General features: G+C 45.9%; 1 protein-coding gene across 5 annotated transcripts in view; it reads left to right on the plus strand.

Annotated features, from left to right (window-relative positions):
* Nucleotides 1-19,029, plus strand: part of LOC139611353 (caskin-2-like) — a 57,396-nt gene that overhangs the window by 18,422 nt on the left and 19,945 nt on the right. For all 5 annotated transcript variants that reach the window (XM_071465974.1, XM_071465964.1, XM_071465995.1 and 2 more), the window contains exons 3-6: nt 8,022-8,073; nt 15,395-15,492; nt 16,368-16,513; nt 17,449-17,544. In XM_071465974.1, coding sequence (XP_071322075.1) covers nt 8,022-8,073; nt 15,395-15,492; nt 16,368-16,513; nt 17,449-17,544 — 392 coding nt within the window. The remainder of the gene's footprint in view (nt 1-8,021; nt 8,074-15,394; nt 15,493-16,367; nt 16,514-17,448; nt 17,545-19,029) is intronic.

Consider the following 19,029-nt stretch of genomic DNA (forward strand, 5'->3'; position numbering starts at 1 on the left):
ACAACAACATGAGACAGTATGAGTCATACACACACACACACACACACACACACCTCTGAGCCAAACACCAGGAAACACAAGAAGGGCACTAGAAGACCCCACAGTTAAATATGTATCCTGCTAACAAGCTTTGGTTTTATTGGGGAAAGAAAAGATTCAATTTCTTGTCATTTATTTTGAAGGTCCCATATTTTAACTTCCTCTGTGTTTAACTTGAAGTGTTGATCTCCATCAGAAGATATATTTGTGGTTTGAAGAACCAAAAACCATCTCAGTGTAGTTTTACATCTCCTCTCTCAGGCTTCTCTCCGGAGCTCTAGTAACAACAGGTCAGTGAGCCAATCAGAAGAGAGGATCTGAGCCAATGAGAGGAGAGGCTCTGACCCAGCAGGGATGTCTTCTCCCTCTCCTCTTCTTTCTCTCTTTCTGAAGTTAAACTTTCTGAAGTCTTTCTTCTGATTGGCTGACTGTTTTCTGAGTGATCTAATAAAAATACATCAGATTTCACTCAGAGAAATCAAATCCTGCAAGGTTGGATGGTGGGTCCAGGTGGGCGGGGCTTGGGGCGTGGCTGAGAGCAGTGAATGCTTTGTTGTGACATCACAAAGTTCCAGGAGTCCTGACGGCTGGTTTTTAGGCTCAGTTTCTGAATACAGGCTGTGTGCATTTCTCTGTGGACTGAGGCTTTGATACTTTCACAGTATTAATATAGAACCTAGACCTGCTTTATAATCACAAACACATGGACATCTACCTTTAGACTGTGTGGAGCTTTAAAAATAACATGAATGAACTGAGCTGCTTCAGGAAACCTCAGAAATGTCAGGACTCGTCCAGCAGCTCGAAGCAGCAGCAGCCGGAGAATTAGGAGTTTATGTTCCTTGTAACGATGATCAATAAAACACAGTTAGTCCAAACCAAACACATTCTCCAGGTTTTACATCCACAGGAGACGCAGCTCTGGTTTTCCTCTTCAGACGGGAAAATGAGCTTCCAGGTTCACACAGAGGAGCCTGCATGTTTCACAGCTCCGTCTGCAGCCAGGCCATCACTCACATCTGACAGGCTGTGAGCCCCCAACGCGTGCGTGCGTGTGTGTGTGTGTGTGTGTGTGTGTGTGTGTGTGTGTGTGTGTGTGTGTGTGTGTGTGTGTGTGTGTGGGGTAAGTCAAACTGCTAACAGTCTGCATTTTGGTGTCTTTGACATTTGAATAACTTCATGCTAAATACGAGGGTACAAGTCACTGAATCTGGATTTGACCAGTATGAAGGAGTCAGTGTTGAAACACACCTGGCTGACACATCACACCTGTTGTTTGACAAACATCTGGACTCTCCACCGCGCTGCAGTTTTCAGGCTCTTTGACTATTACAGGGAAAATCAGTTCACAGACGAGCCGTGGGATTTGTTTTTTCTAAAACTCATTTCAGCCACAAGAGGGAAAGTCCTTTGCCTCTCAGAGCTTTGGCAGGTGATTTTTTTTCTTGTGGTATCTCCTCAGTATTTTAAAAACCATCAGATTACAAAAAAGTTTCTTTTCCACTTTCCTCTCAGGTTTCCTGGAAATTGTATTTATATAAAACGGATTTGCAACAGTTGATGTATTTTGAGAGAAACGTGATGACGACAGCGTTTTCCACTTCACATGGTCACGTTCAGACTGTCGCAGCACTCGGTCAACGTTAGAGACAGAGACCACTTCCCCCTCCTCTTCCAGATTACTGCATCAAGCTTATTGATCAGGAAATGATGAAGACCAAGGACCAAAGTCTCAGGAAACAGGAAGTGGCTCTGCCGGCTGTCTGACAGGCGTCCCCCTCAGTCTGCACCAATCTGACCCTCAGACTCAGATTTACACTCGGTCTTTCCTGAAAGCTGTTTGAATCTTGGTGTGAAACATTCAACAGTGTCCAGCTTTATTGAACCACAGTCAGCGGACAGACAGGAGACTGTCTGACATCTAACATCTCCTCTCTGTGTGCGTCGTATGCACAGCTACAGGAAGTAAACTGGTCAAACCAGCCTGTATTTGCATCCGTGTGATTCTGGTCCAGTTTGGCACTGAGGCCAGCAGCCCAGCAGCTTCTGTCTCGGTCCAGACGTGACTCCGAGCTGGAGGACGGGCTGAAGGGACCGGTCCTCCACTGTATCCTTGTCCCCTCCAGAGAACAGATAAGATACAGGAGCTAATCGTCATCGGAGCGCTGCGCTGCTCCTCATCACCGTCCTCATTCAGTCAGCAGATAAGAGACCGACGTGTCTCACTCCTGCTTTGGACAAACACTTGCAGAGCTTCCTCTGTTCCTGTGCCAGGCTCTCTGAAGGCCAGGGGGGAGGGGGAGGAGGCAGGAGAGCTGCTGATTGGTGCCCATGTTTCCCTCCGAGACCTTCAAATCTTCAAACAGAGCTGCTGCATCAAACAAACCTCTATCTCCAAGTGACACTATCACAGTCTGACTAAAGGAGGAGGAGAAGATCACAAACAGAGGCTGTTCAGCTGAGGTTCGGTTATTTTACTGCCACAGATTAGAACCGTTCTGTCCCACAGGGCAGCAACTGGATGATTTTCATTATCAATTATTCTGCAGATTAATGTGATTAATGAGTTTCACAAAAAGTGAAATATGCTGGTTTTAATTTGGAAGTAAGTTGAACTTTACCAACTCTTCATCCTCCTTCAGCTGGAACAAACCACTTGATCCAGATCCTGGAGCTCCGGATCCAGAACCTAAGGAGCTCCAGATATTCAAAAAGTTGAAGCAGGACTCTACTGTGTTTAACGAGCTGCGATCAGGTGATCATTTCTCCGGAGAGGAGTCTCCACTCAGACAAAGAAACGATGGACGCTGCCATCAAATCACATGATCAGGTCACATGGTCACAGTTTCAAACAGGAAATAGACACAGTAGAAATAACATTATCCACATCTGTGGAATAAAAACACAACCTGTCTGTATGATAATGTACAAACAGAGATGAATTATTAATAATGTAAAGTGACAACTTTTGTGAAAAACCAAAAAAAATACAAACAATTCATCTATGAAAAAAGAGACTTGTTTATATTTCATCTGTGTACAAAGACGTATTGATCTAAGTGCACAAAGAAGCATTAAATCTCTAGGACGACACTCAACAGGTTGTTCTGATTATTCAAGCATGTGGTTGTGATGTTAACATTGTTCATTGTTAGGGACACAACAGCCCGTCTAAAACAAAGAGGACTCCTTAATGCTGCCGTTCAAACATATAAGATCTGGATTTATATTTAAATAAAAACTCCACACAGACACAGATCAAAGGCTGACATAAAGTAAACTTGAGGAAATGACTTGGCAACAGAAAAGAGAGAAAAAAACGATGTTTCAGCATTTTTGTATCCAGCATCAACATGTTTATGTTCTGAATATCTGCAGCGTGTTGGGAGGGAAACAGGAAGTAATGTCTGCTGCAGTGCAGGTAACAGAGGTCAGGGAGTCATCTGAAACATGTTCACCCATGTTTGAGGTCTGGTCTGACACTGACCACTCACTGATCCGCTCTCGTCTCCTCTGTCTGCACTCAGTGAGATATTTATACATGATGTGGGTCGCTGCCCTTTCAGCCAATCAAATGTTAGCAAGCCTAAATTAGTCGTCTTGGAGACGTAGCCTCTGGGAGGGAACATCAGAATTATCTGATGACTTCACTCCAAACATAGAGTGAACGAGCTCCCCTCCATATACAACCCTGTGTCCATGCTACTATCACCTGTTATGAGGAGAATGTTTGGGTGTCCACATACTTTTGGCCACATAGTGCAAGTTGAGCATCTCTGCAGCATCATGTGACCTGAGCTTTACCTGTGTTGTAGTGTCATAGCCCTGTAACTGGTCTCAGTAACTGGTGCAGTCAGAAGCCTCATGAAGTGGATCCAGGTCAGGTGAGGAACCAGGTGAAGACGGTTCTGCTCAGAATCAGGATTTGATCCGAGGGCCTGGACCTCAGGGGCCGGTCTGTGACTGGAGTCTGCTGTGGTGTGTCTGGAGCCCGGCCAGCAGTGGAGAGCTGCTGCTCGGCCTCCAGCTGCACCACAATGAGAGGAGAGGGGTAAACGGCGGGCTGCCGTGTCGACCTCGCTCGTTTATGGCTTTGTTTTAAAGCTTGAGTCCTGAGAAACAAAGAGACGTGTGAGGCGTTGCCTGCAGACGTGTAATCATAGTTCTGATACTCACAGCGGTCGTCTAATTTTAGTCGTCAGATTTTTACAACAGATTCTCTTTCAGCCCGAGACTCTGGTCCACGGGCCTGATCCCAGTGAGGCCGCTCAAATCTGCAGACTCCTGCAAAACCTCCTCCTCCTCCTCCTCTCGCTGCATTCTTGTGGCAGCAGATCCACGGGACGTTAAACTTTCGGCTGAAATTATAAAAAGAGGCCGAGCCCCTACAAGAGGCTGGAGCTGGGACAGACTGCAGCTCCGCTCCTCTCCTCTCCGCCTCGCTCCATAAACAGCAGTAAAAATAACTTTGAACAAATGTGCAGCAGATGATGATAGCCTTCAGACGGCCGGTGGCGGCAATATTTAGCATCGGCTGGTGACTGTTTCCTGTCGGAGGTCAGTGCCCGAGCTGTCAGTGCGGTGATGAGTGGGCTTTGATATCAGATCGGCAGCACTGTGATTCACAAAGAGACAGTTAGACACAAAATGTTTCATTCACAGGGCAACAAGAAGTGATGATGCTACAGGGAGCAGCTTGAACCTCATGTCCAGACTGAGTGAGGTCTCGTTTCCTCCTCTGCTGTGAGAACAGGAGTCGACCGGTTGATGGAGATAAATGGAGCTGATTCTCCAGGTGCTGCTGATACACCAATGAAGAAGAATTTTTGTAGGAAACATAACTGTGACCTGATCATGGTCATGGAAATGACAGATACGCTGATACTGAACGTGTCAGTAAAATGTTGACAGACAACGTTTGTTTTTCACCAAAATGTCTGATCCTGCAGACGAGGATAGTGGCTCCAGTATTATTCAAGGTCCCATCCAGTCTAAAGGTAGATGTCCATGTGTTTGTGATTATAAAGCAGGTCTAGGTTCTATATTAATACTGTGAAAGTATCAAAGCCTCAGTCCACAGAGAAATGCACACAGCCTGTATTCAGAAACTGAGCCTTAAAACCAGCCGTCAGGACTCCTGGAACTTTGTGATGTCACAACAAAGCAGTCACCTTTAGCCACACCCCAAGCCCCGCCCACCTAGACCCACCATCCAACCTTGCAGGATTTGGTTTCTCTGAGTGTTTACCTGAAATCTGCTATATTAGCCTCTCTTCTGATGGGCTGACTGACCTGTTGTTACCAGAGCTCCAGAGAGAAGCCTGAGAGAGGAGATGTAAAACTACACTGAGATGGTTTTTGGTTCTTCAAACCACAAATGTATCTTCTGATGGAGATCAACACTTCAGATAAAACACAGGAGAAGTTAAAATCTGAATCTTTAAGACTCAGTGAGTTCAGCAGTGAAGATGTTGAAGAGTTTTAATGAGCAGAGAGCTGCTGGCTCTGCCTCCTCCTGTTCGCTCACTGTGTGTCTGGCTTCTCATTTTTTGTCTCGCCTCGTGTGCTGATTTATTCCCATTAATTATAAAATCCAGGTCATTATCAAAGCAGTGCTCCGACCCCAGAGGGAACGCCCGCTGCGTTTCCCCGAGATCCTCAACACTTCAAACGCTTGTTGTTGGTGGTGGAGGTTAACTCTGGAGGAGCGGGGGCAGGGATGTTAAAAAAGACTCGCTGCCTCCAGCAGCCCGATCACAGGGGTGGTGTCTGCTGGGCTCTGGCCTGTGGGTGGATCCACTGTCTGGGATCATTTTCCCCTTTAAAGCCCCTGCTCACTGACCTTTGACCTCAGTGTGACCTCTTATACTAAGCACAGCGTCACACTCACCTTCACACAAGAAACAGGTGAGTGGGAGAAGTCAGGACATCAGGTGACTGTAACTCCCGCCTTCCTTCAGTATCACAGTGATCCAGTGATGTTGTCTGATCATCAGGATTCACTGCAGACAGAAGCTGATCACAGATCAATCAGCATGAAGGCCGAACCCTGAAAACACCAGAAGAAACTACATTTATTGAACCCACCAATGTAAAGAGGAAACTGTTCATGTGATAACTAGATCGATCGGAAGGTGAGATGTGTCAGGATCCTGTTTGGTTTCCACTCAGGTTGTTTTTTTCATGTGCTAACTGAAAATATACAAAAAACCCAGTGGATGGAAACTGGAGCTGAGTCGATTGACAGAGAATTCATCAATAACTGTTTTGATACTCGTCTCTGTTTGCAGTCCAATATGAGGATGTGATGCTTTTCTTTGTCTAACGATTTAGAGATAAATGAATATTTGTTATATTTATTCATGACTTTATAAACTCAGAGAATGAGTTTTTTCCGAGTTTAAATCTCGTTTTTTTTCTTGTAAATTTACATATTTAACGTCAAACAAGTTTTTCCTCCAGCTCTGTATTTTTGAACCTGTAGTGGCCCTAATACATATTAATCAGCAGATAATCAAAAATGAAAGTAATGGTTAGTTGAAGCCCTGATGGAAACACACTGACTGACTGTGCTGTGTTTCTGATTCCTGATCAGCTGACACTGACAGTAACAGTGGTCAGTCTCTGATCACATGATCTGTGTGTCAGTGTTTGTGGTGTTTGTCAGTCAGATTCGTCTCTGACCGACACTTCAGTTTAGTGTCAGTTCCAGTTTTGGTCTCATGATGTTTTCTTTGTCCCGTGGTGACGTCTGACATGTAGGAACAGTCTGAACCAGGATTCTCTGATCCCTGGACTCTGATCAGAGACCAGGTCTCGGCAGGAGTCCGGTTCAGTAACTGGGTCTGTCGTTGTTAAACGGGGCTGTAGCTGCGTCCCTGACAGAGCTGTGATTGTGCGACGGCTCAGAGGCGGCCGTCCAGCCTTCGCTCCGAGAGGCCGAGGACTGAGTGCAGCTTTCTGACTTACAGTGCAGAGTCAGTGACCGTGGCATTATAATGACATGCTGATTAGACCGGGCCGGGCCACCACTGTACCGAACAGAGCGCAGACTGTCAGGGAGTCCCACCAGTCCAAAGGCCTGAATGCCACCACATTCCAGTGAGTGGGACTCCAGCCGAGGTGGCGGGGAGGAGGAAGAGCTGCTGGACGTCTCGCTCCACAAGGTCGGAAACTTTGTCCCAGCTGGGACTTTGTGGCGGAGCCCCGGCAGTGACGGCAGTGAAAGGCCTGAGGGAGAGTCTTTGTCAGGCAGCAGATCAAAGAGCTGCTGAGTTTTAGTCCTCGGGATCCCAGCAGCGGACCGTCCTCTCCTGACCCCGCTGAGGGAGTCAGACTCGGGTCAGAGGCTAATGAAGCTTCCTCAGGAGGTCCGGCAGAGAGACGCAGAGGAGGATTTATGATCAGGTGTCTCCGTCTGCTGCTGCTGCTGCTGCAGGAAACGTCCACATATCTGCTCCCTGATGCTGACTGGATTTCCTCCAGTGACACCAGGGGAGGGGGGGGGGTGCTGGGGTCTGAGGGGACCCGGGGGCTCCAGTCTGTCACCGTCTCCTGCTGAGACCAGACACTGTATCTCTGTGGTTCCATTAACCTGCCGGGTGCCAGACACTCACTCCCCCACCACTGAGGATAGAACCTGTTCTTTTACACACAGCTCAGATTTAACCTTCATGATTATAACGGACAGTAAACGTGAAGAGACGTCAGAGAAGTTATTGAAATGTAAAATAAAAAGGTGAAGCATCAGCCACAGCTTCGTCTCTCTGTTCAGTCTGATGAGGTTTTTCCACAGAAACTGTTTAAAATTTCTCCTGTAAACGATCTGATTATTCTTCCTTTTAAATGTCTGACAGAGACCTGAAGACAGGGAGGACTCAGTCACTGTCTGTGAGACGCTGCAGGAACTGAATCCATGTCGGGTCCAGATCATCGTGTGAGGGTCAAACTTTAATTTCCTGTGTTGTTTTGTGTGTTTGCAGAGCTGCTGGGCTCCACCAAGAGACTGAACGTGAACTACCAGGACTCCGACGGGTGAGTGATGATGTCGGCTCTGTGAAAAGACAGTTTTCTGGACGTGTTTCTCTCAGTGAGGGAGTTCAGTCGTTACACTGCTCCCTCTGCAGCTGTAAAACTGTTTCCACTCTGCAGCCTGAGCGCCGCCGCTGCTCCTGATGAGTCAGCTGACTCGGTGAGGTGGTTGAGGCGTCTGGTGTCAGATCATCATTTAAAGCCTGTTTGTTAGCTCCTGTTTTTGAACCTGGAGCCTCAGCCGGTGAAACGCTGACTGGTTAAATTTCCTCGTGAAGCTCATTAGCCTGGAAGCAGCAGCAGAGGAACAAGTCGAGTCTCTCCTCATTAATATTTCTCTTTGTTAAAACCTTTAATTATCCTCCCTGTAGCTGTTTCCTCTCCCTGTCTCCCTCCTGACTCACAGTGTCACTACAGCGTCTCTCTGGAGAGTCTCCAGATGTTTGTTTAACTGTCCTCTACAGGTCTTTTAACCCCTTCACACCTGAGGCGTCCTCAAATAAACTGTTAAGACCTCAGCACGGTTTGAAAACAACCTGAGTTCAGTTCTCACTTCAGTTCAACTTTTTTAATTTAACATTTATTGATTTTTTTTTTTTAATGTTGATGAAGTTTAGGGAAAAACAATGACAGACATTAGAAGCCGAAGGTTTTTGTTTTTACTTCATGTCTCTGCTTCAGAGGCTGTGAACCTTTACCTCTTGTCACAGTGACACTGGCTCCTACCTCTGACATGTCTCACCAAACCACCACTGGATGTCTCCTTCCACCAAGTATGTGTCCAAATGTGGATTAATCCACCAGTGAAAATAGTCCCCAACAAATGCTTAGATGCTGTGTGTTTGATACAAACTACAGTGAGCAGCTGTTTGAGGAAATAATGGAGACTTTTTCAAAATGAAATGTGTCCTAATACTGGGGCCACGACTTTGTAGACCGTGTCCTCCGAGGACCACGAAGACCAAACCGAAATGAGACGGTCTGGTCTATGGACGATTTCCTATTTATCCTCAGCTGCTGTTTTATCTGCAGAGCCTTGCACAATGAATCTTGGGATAGGTTGAGCTGCAAAGGATCCACCAGTTGGATCCTTTGTTGCCCGGGAACAAGAGACGCATCTGAATGAGCCTTCAAAATGTGAATCTAGTTGTAGTGGTCTCTTCAAACGCAGCCTCTGAAGGACGAGACTGAGATTAGACTTAGAGATTGACATCTTCAGAAGGAAGCAATGAGCTCAGAGCTGAGAGCCACAGACAGAGGAGGGAAGGTGTTGAGAGACGGACTGAGACTGTTGGTTTGTTCAGAGACAATAACGAGACAACAGAACAACAGCGGAACAATGTAGTAAAAGGTGAAACAGATGGTTTCTCCTGCTCGAGTTCATCACTGCGAGTTAACGACCTGGAGTCAACAAGAGCTCAGAGAGTCTGAGAGTCTGAGGGGGCAGTAAACGCACCACATCATCCTGAGACTCCTTCCACTGTTGGACCCCTTTGTTGGCCCCTCAGAGGGCAGAGGCGGGGGGGTCAGGGGAGGTCAGAGGTCAGGGAGCAGGGGCGTGGATTGCAACCAATTAGACAGGAGTGTTTACAAAGAGCCTGATGACTTAATGCAGCGCTGACAGACTGACCATCGAGCTCCAGAGCGCGAGGCTGGAAATGAACCTTCAGATCATATACTGACAAACTCGACTGTTTTCATCACTGATAAATGGTCAGTTGATGAATTGATCTATGAAATGTCTTCAGGTGTGTTTTAGTCGAGTCAACAGAACCTGAAAATATTCAGACTGTGAGAAAATCTTCACATTTCAGCAGCAGCAACAGTTTTTGCTTGAAAAATGACTCAACTGATGAATCGATCACCAGAATAGTTGCAGATAAAGTTTTTGTTGATGGACTAATTGATTAATTGACTAATTGATTCGGATGTGAGGGGGAGGTGTCAGTGACGAGACATTTAATGACGTGAGAGGAACAGTGACTCAAACCAACATTAGTAGGTCTGAACTGTAAGTGGTGTGTACAGTGTGTGTGTGTGTGTGTGTGTGTGTGTGTTTGCGCTGGGGCAAATAGCCTCTGTGGGGGATGTGGATCTCTGGCAGGAAAAGGTTTTTCATTATTCATCAGTGCCGCCGGGCGATACAGCTCAGACGAAGCTCCGCCTCCGCTGCAGTAATCACACCGCTGCATCTAAACACAACATCACTAACACACAACTTCCCACAATCCTCCAGTGCCCTCAGCTCTGCTTTCTCACACTGGCTCCTCTGTGACTTCACTCAGACGTTTGAGTTTCTGTGACTCAGTCGAACATGAAGCGAAGATTCAGTCTGATAAACTGACCAACTACAGTAACACACCAGCATCATGTTCACACACAACAAGAAAAAGTTAGTTTTAAGTTTAAAAAGTTTTTGAGCTCTGTTGCACTGACTCATCTCTACCTGGTTAAAGCTTCTGTAGACCATTGTCACGACAACTAGATGTCACACCATATTTCTCATTTCAAGTGTTCAGTTTTCAGTAGTGAGAGTCCGTCCTGCTGCAGAGTCCGACCCTCACTGTGCTGCTTTGCTGGCTGAACATTGTAACTTGGCAATAATATTGTATATCGTGATGTTTGGGGAAAGACTGTATCAAGATATTAAGTCTAATTAACTTAATGCACATACACATAAATCTGGCACAGATTTAGACAAAAACACGTCTGTGATGAGAAAAACGTCTGCAGTCGACTGAGCTCTGAGTGTTTCTACTTGATTTATTCACTGGAGTCACTGGAGGACACAGCGGCTTGTTGACAGACACGGCAACATGCTGAATAAGTGAACAAATCAAACAGTACCACTGAGAACAGATTCACAGAAGAAGAAGAAGAGACGGAGGTTATGTTAATGAAACAGAGGCTTCCTGCTCTCCTCTGGATCAACAATAGCTGACATACTTTCCTCCTGGCTCACACAGTTTTACGTTTCACAGGGTTTTCAGCACAAATCCTCTGCTGCAGATTAATTACACCCTCGCTGATGATGTGTGGGAGTGTGCAGCTCCGCCTCTCCAGGTGTATCTGCAGACCTGCAGTCTGTTGTCTGTGACTCATGTTGTGGTTGGAGGGAAAGTTGAGTTTGTGTGAAGACAAAGAGTCCTGCAGGAAGCAGGGACTGTCTGACCGGGCTGAGGAGGACGTGGAGGTAAATCAGTGTTATTAAAGGCGTGTTAGTGTTTGTGCAGGTCGGACATTCATCACTGTCTTTATTGACATGCTGGTGTGTGTGTGTGTGTGTGTGTGCGCGCCTGCTTGCCTGTGTGTGAGAAACAAACACACACTGGGAACACAGGAGGCCTCCTTTCTGTGTCCCTGTGAGACAAATTAGTATTAGAGTCGGTGCTGACGTCCCCTCTGGCTCCCTGTCTGGACCTGTTTCTATGGAGAGCGGAGCTGGAATGGGTCCCCATGAATCGCTGCGATGGTGGGAGCTCTGGCCCTTTGTCTGGGAGGAGAGAGCGGCGCTGCCAGCAGCCGTCAGTTGTCTGAGGAGGGAAGAGGACGCGGCTGCTGCAGCAGGAACTCAGTCAGTCCACCAGCAGAAAACCTGGTTCTGATTCTCAGTTTAAATCTCCTCAGTTTTCTTTTCATTCCTGGCCAAAAATCACAAAACTGGATGGAAGCATATTCGCTGCTGAGTTTAGAAACTTAAGAGAGAAGTGTAGAGTACGGTGGCCCAGATGGGTCAACACAATGCAAAGCCACAATAACCAAACAATATATTTATGTACTGTGCCATCGTGTTGTTGCTTTTGCATTTGTATTGTGGCTTTTGCATCGAGTTGACACCCCTGGGCCACCGTAGTGGAGCGTTTAGACAACTGAAACAAAGTCCATGTCAGGAGGAGGTTGGGGTGGATGGATGAATCTGACACAGGAGAGCGGTGTTCGAGTTTATGTTGTTTCTGTTATCCATGACCATTCGTTGTTATTGTAACCATGACAACAAAGATCGTGTAATGTTGAGGAAGGACTTATGGTGGCGGAGCCGCACAAACAAAGTGAAATTGAATTGAATTGTGGGACAGAACGTGGTGAAATCCTTCAGACAGAGGAAGATTTAGAGCTCTGTGATTGGTCGATCTCTGCAGGAATGTGACACTATCAGCAGGAATGTCATCTGTGACTCTCCCTCAGTCTGTGTGTGTGTGTGTGTGTGTGTGTGTGTGTGTGTGTGTCTGGGGGGGTGCTTGCTGTATTTGATACCACCACCACAGTGCATTCCAGTCTGCAGAGATGACACCATCGGGGGGGTTGATGGAGGGGGGAGGGGTGGAGGGAGGTCAGGGTCTCTGTGGAGGGTCACAGCTCTCTCTCTCTCTCTCTCTGTCTGTCTCTGGGCCTCCCCCCTCCCTCCTCTCTCTTCTCTCTCCTCCTTGATGATGAGTGGTGGGGGTGATGAGAGCTGGGGTCACAGAGGGCCTCCCTCTCTCAGAGGGGGGGCGACAGAGGAAGGACCTGGAGCCTTTAGCAGGTCTGAGGACTGTCAGGTGAGCCGGACACAGGAGGGTTTGTCTCTGTGGCTCAGTCCTGCTGCACAGATCCTGGTCCCGTCCCACTCAGCGTGCTGGTCTACAGCCTGAAACAGGACCCAGCAGCAGACCTGAGGTCAGGTCACTCTGCTCTCAGACTGCTGTGAACTGTGGCTGTGACTGGTTCCAGTTTATTCTTTTTCCAGTTTATCTCAGATTCACATATTCACCTGATTTTAAAAGTTAAAGGTCTAAAGATGCAGGGTTGGTCGGTCGTGTCAGTGCTCGGTGTGTTTCTGGTCCCGATCTGGACCAGGAGTTTACAGTACAGAGAAGATGGTTACACAGACCCAGGTGATGTTTAGTTCTGGTTCTGGTTCTGGACTCAGAAGTCCTCTATCAGCACTGATGCTGAAAAGGTCGGGGCCACAACCATGAAGACTTCAGTCAAAACACATTTAAACTTTTGAACTGATCCTTCACTTCCTCTCCATCCTCCTCCTCCTCCTCTGTTTCTCTAATCCTCTAGTCTTCAGGGACTCTGGTCTCCTGTTCACTACACAGGTCCACCACCACCACAGCAGCCGGACCAGCCCCCCCCCCGAGCTGAGGCTGAGTCCTGACTGGGACCAGCTGCTCCTCGTGTCGAGGTCTCGTGGTGACTGGGGGGGGGGGGGGTTCTACTTTCCCTCCTCCGTCACTCTCTCCTGCTCTTTGTAACCTCTCTGAGTGAATCCGTCCATTACAGCTGGAGCCGCCCTCAGCGCTGTCCCTAACATGAATACCATCGCTCACATTACACAACAGTCAGAGAGGAGGGAAGAGCTGCACTAAAAACAGCCCCCCACCCGCTGTATTCCCCCCCCCCACTGTATTCATCTCCTCTTTTCTTCCTCCTCTCCTGGCCTCTGCTCCTCTAATGTCTCTGCCTGCGTTGTTTTTATTTGTGGACCACATGTAGCCTGTAGCTTTACTTCCTCTGCTGTCTGTGCTGCACGTGTGGGGGGGGGGGGGGGGGGTGGGGGGGTTGGATATGAAGACTGTGCTGCTTGTTCTGAGTTTATTACGAAGCAGGAGCATGAAATCTAATCAGCTGTTTATAAAAGCGTCTGTGCTTGTGTTTGAGCTGCAGCCTGTGATTCTGTAATTATATCTTCATTAATCTCTGAGTCAATAAAATGTTCATCACAGTTTGTTAAAGCTCAGGTTACATCTGCAGACGTCCTGTTACATCCCGTCAACAAATAAAACGCCAAAGATCATCAGTTTATTATGAGAAATTCTCTTATAATTCAGTTCAATTCAACTTGTTATTTTAAAGTTGTTATTTTTCCAGAGCAGAAACAGAAAATTAATCAACTATTTCAGCGGCTTTTGTAACTCGTCCCACTGGAAAACCTCAAAATTGTTGGCGGCTCGACCCCGAAACAATATGGCCGTGTCATATTCCTGTGTTTTGTTGACCCAGCCATTCACCCACAAATTCAAATGTCGTTCATCATCTTTTTATACAAGAGGAGTCGGAGCTGTAAACAAAGAATCAATAAACACTTAGATCTGATCATAACGAGATCAGCAGATTATCACTGTTTCAGTGAATCATCAGGAACATGAAGAGGAAGCTGACAGAGCTGTGTGTGTGTGTGTGTGTGTGTGTGTGTGTGTGGTGGTGGTGGTGGTGGTGGTGGTGGTGTGTGTGTGTATGGTGGTGTGCCTGGACTCGCCGCTCTGTGATTGAACAGGAGGGAGAGTCCAATCATTGTGTTACTGTGAGTCAGACGTGAACCTGCAGCTACAGGTAAACTACAACACCTGGGAACATCAGTCACACCCTGCATGGAAAACTACAGCTGCAGGATCAGTTCATGCTGAGCCGAGCTCAGTGACCCTTAACATCTGTAACATCTGTAACATCTTCAGCTTCCAGCTCATGTACACAACCATCAGCTTCTATCAGCTGATCTGATCGACGTCCCGTGTGTCAACAGACGATTTCATATATTTTTAGCCAGAAAACAAAAAAAACAACATTAGACAGAGAACACACAATCAATCAATCAGACCCCCCCCCCCCACTCCACAGACACACAGAGCATGATGAATGACATGAAATATAAATAAAAAAGATTAAAAATAAAACAGTAACAACAGGAAGTGAGGAAACACTGTGAATCTCATAAATCTGTGAAGAGGAAACATTGAAGCCTGGAAAACAAAGATAAAGATCAAATAATAAAAGAAATAGTAAGTAGTAAAAGAAATAAAAAGTAGAAAAAAAACAATCCAAAAAATAAAAAGAATAAAAGTCATTAAACAGCCTCAAATAAACAGACAAATAAATCGATTAAAATCCAGATTGAAAAATGTGGGTCCTGAGTTTGGTTTTAGACTCTAAGGCTTTTGCAGAGGGTTTATATTCGCAAGGGGGGTGGTTCAAATGTTTAGAGTCCCCACCTGACTGTGACTGTCACCTCGACATTATCTGAACGAAGCTGAGACCAGTATTTGTGCACGGTCTAACACCTGACCCCCCCCTCCTCAGCACCACCATCAGGCCACTGTCCGTCCCTCGTCCTCATGGTGTCTCTGTCCTCAGTCAGTCTGTCTCCAGCTTCAGTTAAACTCCAGATGCTGATATTTGCTGTGTGTGTTCAGACATAGTGTGTGATGTGAGCCGTGTTTTTAAATCATCTCTCTCTCTCTCTCTCTCTCTCTCTCTCTCTCTCTCTCTCTCTCTCTCTCTCTCTCTCTCTCTCTCTCTCTCTCTCTCTCTTTCTCTGTGACCTTTGACCCCTCTCTCTCAGGTTTTCGGCCCTGCACCACGCTGCTCTCACAGGGACCACAGAGCTGCTGTCTGCGCTGCTGGAGGCTCAGGCCACTGTCGACATCAAGGACAGCAATGGTTAGACACACACACACACACACACACACACACACCCGCTACAGCACCAAATGTGTATTAATCCGCCACTGAAAATAGTCCCCAACAACTGCTCCATATATGTGCTCCTGTAGGTTTGAGCAGTGTAACTGTGACAGTGATCTCATCGTTTCTCTCAAAAACTTTTATGTCAAACATTAAGTGACTGAAATGTGTCCAACAACACAAAAACATCCTGCTTCAACAAACTGGATCAAACACATGACAAAGTGTAATGACAGTGACACACAACAGACAGACAACATAAAAACTTCAGGTCATTTTAACTTTGATTTTTATCAGATGACTTTTATTTCCATGTGAACAAAATGTCCTAAAATATGTAATAAAGTTGTTTTACACTGTAAGTAGTCACAGTTTGTGTAGAGATGTAAACACATGAGGAGAAACTGTTGATGCTGCTGAAGTCACTGACAACAAATTTCATTTTCTGTTCAATGTCCAGTCACATGGGTCACATGATCTGTTAGTGTGTGTGTGTGTGTGTGTGTGTGTGTGTGTCAGACAGTAGACATCATCAGGTGATTCAGAACATCACAGCAGATTTAACAGCTGACATTTGTTTACATCTGTGTGTCTGCCAAATGGTGTGTACAGTGTGTGTGCGTGTGTGTGTGTGTGTGTGTGTGTGTGTGTGTGTGTGTTACATTGCATCTCCATCCAGTCAAAACCACGTTTAAATTTTCTTCTTCTGCTCCAGTGATGAAACTGATGAAACCTTTAAAAAGACTCTGGATGATCTGACATCATCACAAGGTTTCAATGGCGACTCAGTGTGTCTGACATGTTGCAGCTGAGATCACTAACGTGTGTGTGTTGTGGTGTGACCGCTGCAGGGATGCGTCCGCTGCACTACGCCGCCTGGCAGGGGAAGGCCGAGTCGGTCCTGATGCTGCTTCGCTCCGGAGCCTCGGTCAACGGCGTCTCTCTGGACGGACACATCCCGCTGCACCTGGCCGCTCAGTACGGACACTATGAAGTGGTGAGTTCAAAGATCAATACATCACTGATCAGTGAATTCTGATCATAACTTCAATAAATGAATCATTTGTCCCTGTGGAGATTTGACATTGTGTTGTTGCAGTGACACACGAGACTGTGAGAGTTTAATGTTAGTGTAGCATCGGCTGTGTGGGCGTCCATGTTCAATGACATCACACCATCATGGCCGACCGTCCAACAGAGACGCTCTGATGAGTCTAAACAACTGTCTGCGACGTCACTCAGTCAATATTTACCTGATGAACGTCTCCTTTAATCAGTTTAATGAGCTCAGTCACTCATTAAAATAAAACTAACCCTAGCCCAGGCCGGAGACCCTGCAGGTGTTTCCATGGAAACGTTCAGAACCAGGAAGTAAAGCTACAGGAAGTGCAGCAAACATGGAACAGTCTCATTGCAAGAAGTGTTGGTCAAAATAGCAAAAGCCTTCAAAATAAAAGTCCCCACTCAATCCTTGAAGGTCTTTACAAAAAGATGTAATTTAGCGCAACAACACAACAAAACCACAGTTCATTGTTGTAAATGGTAAAGAGACTGAGAGAGGAGACGTAAAACTACACTGAGATGGTTTTTGGTTCTTAAAACCACAAATATATCTTCTGATGGAGATCAACACTTCAGATAAAACACAGGAGAAGTTAAAATCTGGAGCTTTAGTGTCACTGTTTTTTAAATTTTCTGTTTTCATTTGGAATTTATTTCCATGTGTTCATTAGTTTGGTGTTTTCATCATTATCGTTATTTTATTTAGATTTTTCGATTTGATATTTTATCTCTACACACATTTCCTTGGTCACACAAGCGCACACACACACGTGCACAGCAGTTCTCCTCCTCATCATCATCTCCGCGTCCTTCCTCTGTCTGATGTTACAGCATGTTTCACTGACATCGAACCAAAACTGTTTGTTTCAGTCTGAGATGCTGCTGCAGCACCAGTCCAACCCCTGTCTCATCAACAAGGCCAAGAAGACGCCCCTGGACCTGGCCTGTGAGTTTGGACGAGTCAAGGTGAGTGCGCAGGTTGTGTTAGTGCTGTTGTCATGGAGACAAAAGTCTGTGACCCTGTGTGCATCTCAGGACAAGACAACACAGTCACAGCTGGACAAACACACACACACACACACACACATACAGGTTTGATTGTGTTGCCACAGAGACTTTTGTCTCAGTAAACTCAGTCTGACACACACACACACACACACACACACACACACACAGACCCACTGAAGGTCTGGTTGTCATCTTTGTTTTTCCTTGTGAGAGTTTGTTAAATGAGACATGAAAGTGAAGCCTGATCCCTCCACAGTTGATTCAAACTGCACTGAGATATCTTTAGAGTGTGTGTGTGTGTGTGTGTGTGTGTGTGTGTGTCTGTGTGTGTGTTAAAGCCTCAGCTGCTGTGATGACAGCAGCTGCTGAGTTCCTCTGTCTCTGTCTGTTCCTGACCCTCCAATGAAAATCAAGTTTTTGACTTTAATGTGTGAAAACCTTGTTAAACAAAGTCTGAATCTTAGCAGAGTTTAAAACACGTCTGTAGAGAAACTTTAAAGCAGATTTGAATCATCATCAGTTTTCAGCTGCCTGTCGCTGTGTAAACCTGCTGTCTGAGCCACATTAATGTGGTCTGAGTCTTTGATGTGAAACTCTGTCAGACTCGATGATTATTGATTCATCTGCTGATTGTTTTTGATGAATCAGTCAGAGGCGTCTTCATGTGTCTCGTCTTGTGCGACTCTCAGACTCTTTGTTCAAAATGAGTAAAATATTCATTTATCAAAGTAGTTTTGTCTGTTGCTGCTGTTCTGCCATTAAAAATGCAAAATAAGAACATTTGATTCTTACTTCTTCTTTTCTGTTTGATGACTGTTGTAAAAATAATCAAACTTTAAAAAGTGAGATTATTATTATTATAAAACTTACAACAAAGCAAATGTGATCAGAAGGAAAACAGATCAAATAAATCAATAAATCATTACAAAGGGAATGAAAACTAAAAAACAATAGAATAAAAACATTAAACGGATACGACTGGTGAACAGGAGTTTATCAGCAGCTTCAGTTATCAGTGGATTTATCTGAAAAGTCTGATTGATCATGTATTGACCGGCAGCTTGTTAACTAACTGAAAGTTTCTCACATAGTTTTTATCCCTGAGGAGAACATGAGCTTCCAGCTGTGACTCACTGTGTCTGCTGCCAAACATCTGGAGTCACTCATGGTGTTTAGGGTCACTGACATATTACTTCACACTCACCTGCAGGCTGGATGGCCTGTGTGTGTGTGTGTGTGTGTGTGTGTGTGTGTGTGTGTGTGTGTGTGTGTGTGTGTGTGTGTGTGTGTGTGTGTGTGTGTGTGTGTGTGTGTGTGTGTGTGTGTGTGTGTGTGTTGTTGTCTGCAGGTTTTTGGCAGCAGTTGCAGCTTTGTCTCATCACTGGCTTCATCTTGTCCTTTCTCTCCTCCTCCTCCTCTTCCTCCTCCTCCTCCTTCTCCTCC

This window comes from Trachinotus anak, unplaced genomic scaffold, assembly GCF_046630095.1.
Source record: "Trachinotus anak isolate AG129_WGS33_773 ecotype Australia unplaced genomic scaffold, CSIRO_AGI_Tana_v1 ptg000003l, whole genome shotgun sequence".
Taxonomy (NCBI): Eukaryota; Metazoa; Chordata; class Actinopteri; order Carangiformes; family Carangidae; genus Trachinotus; species Trachinotus anak.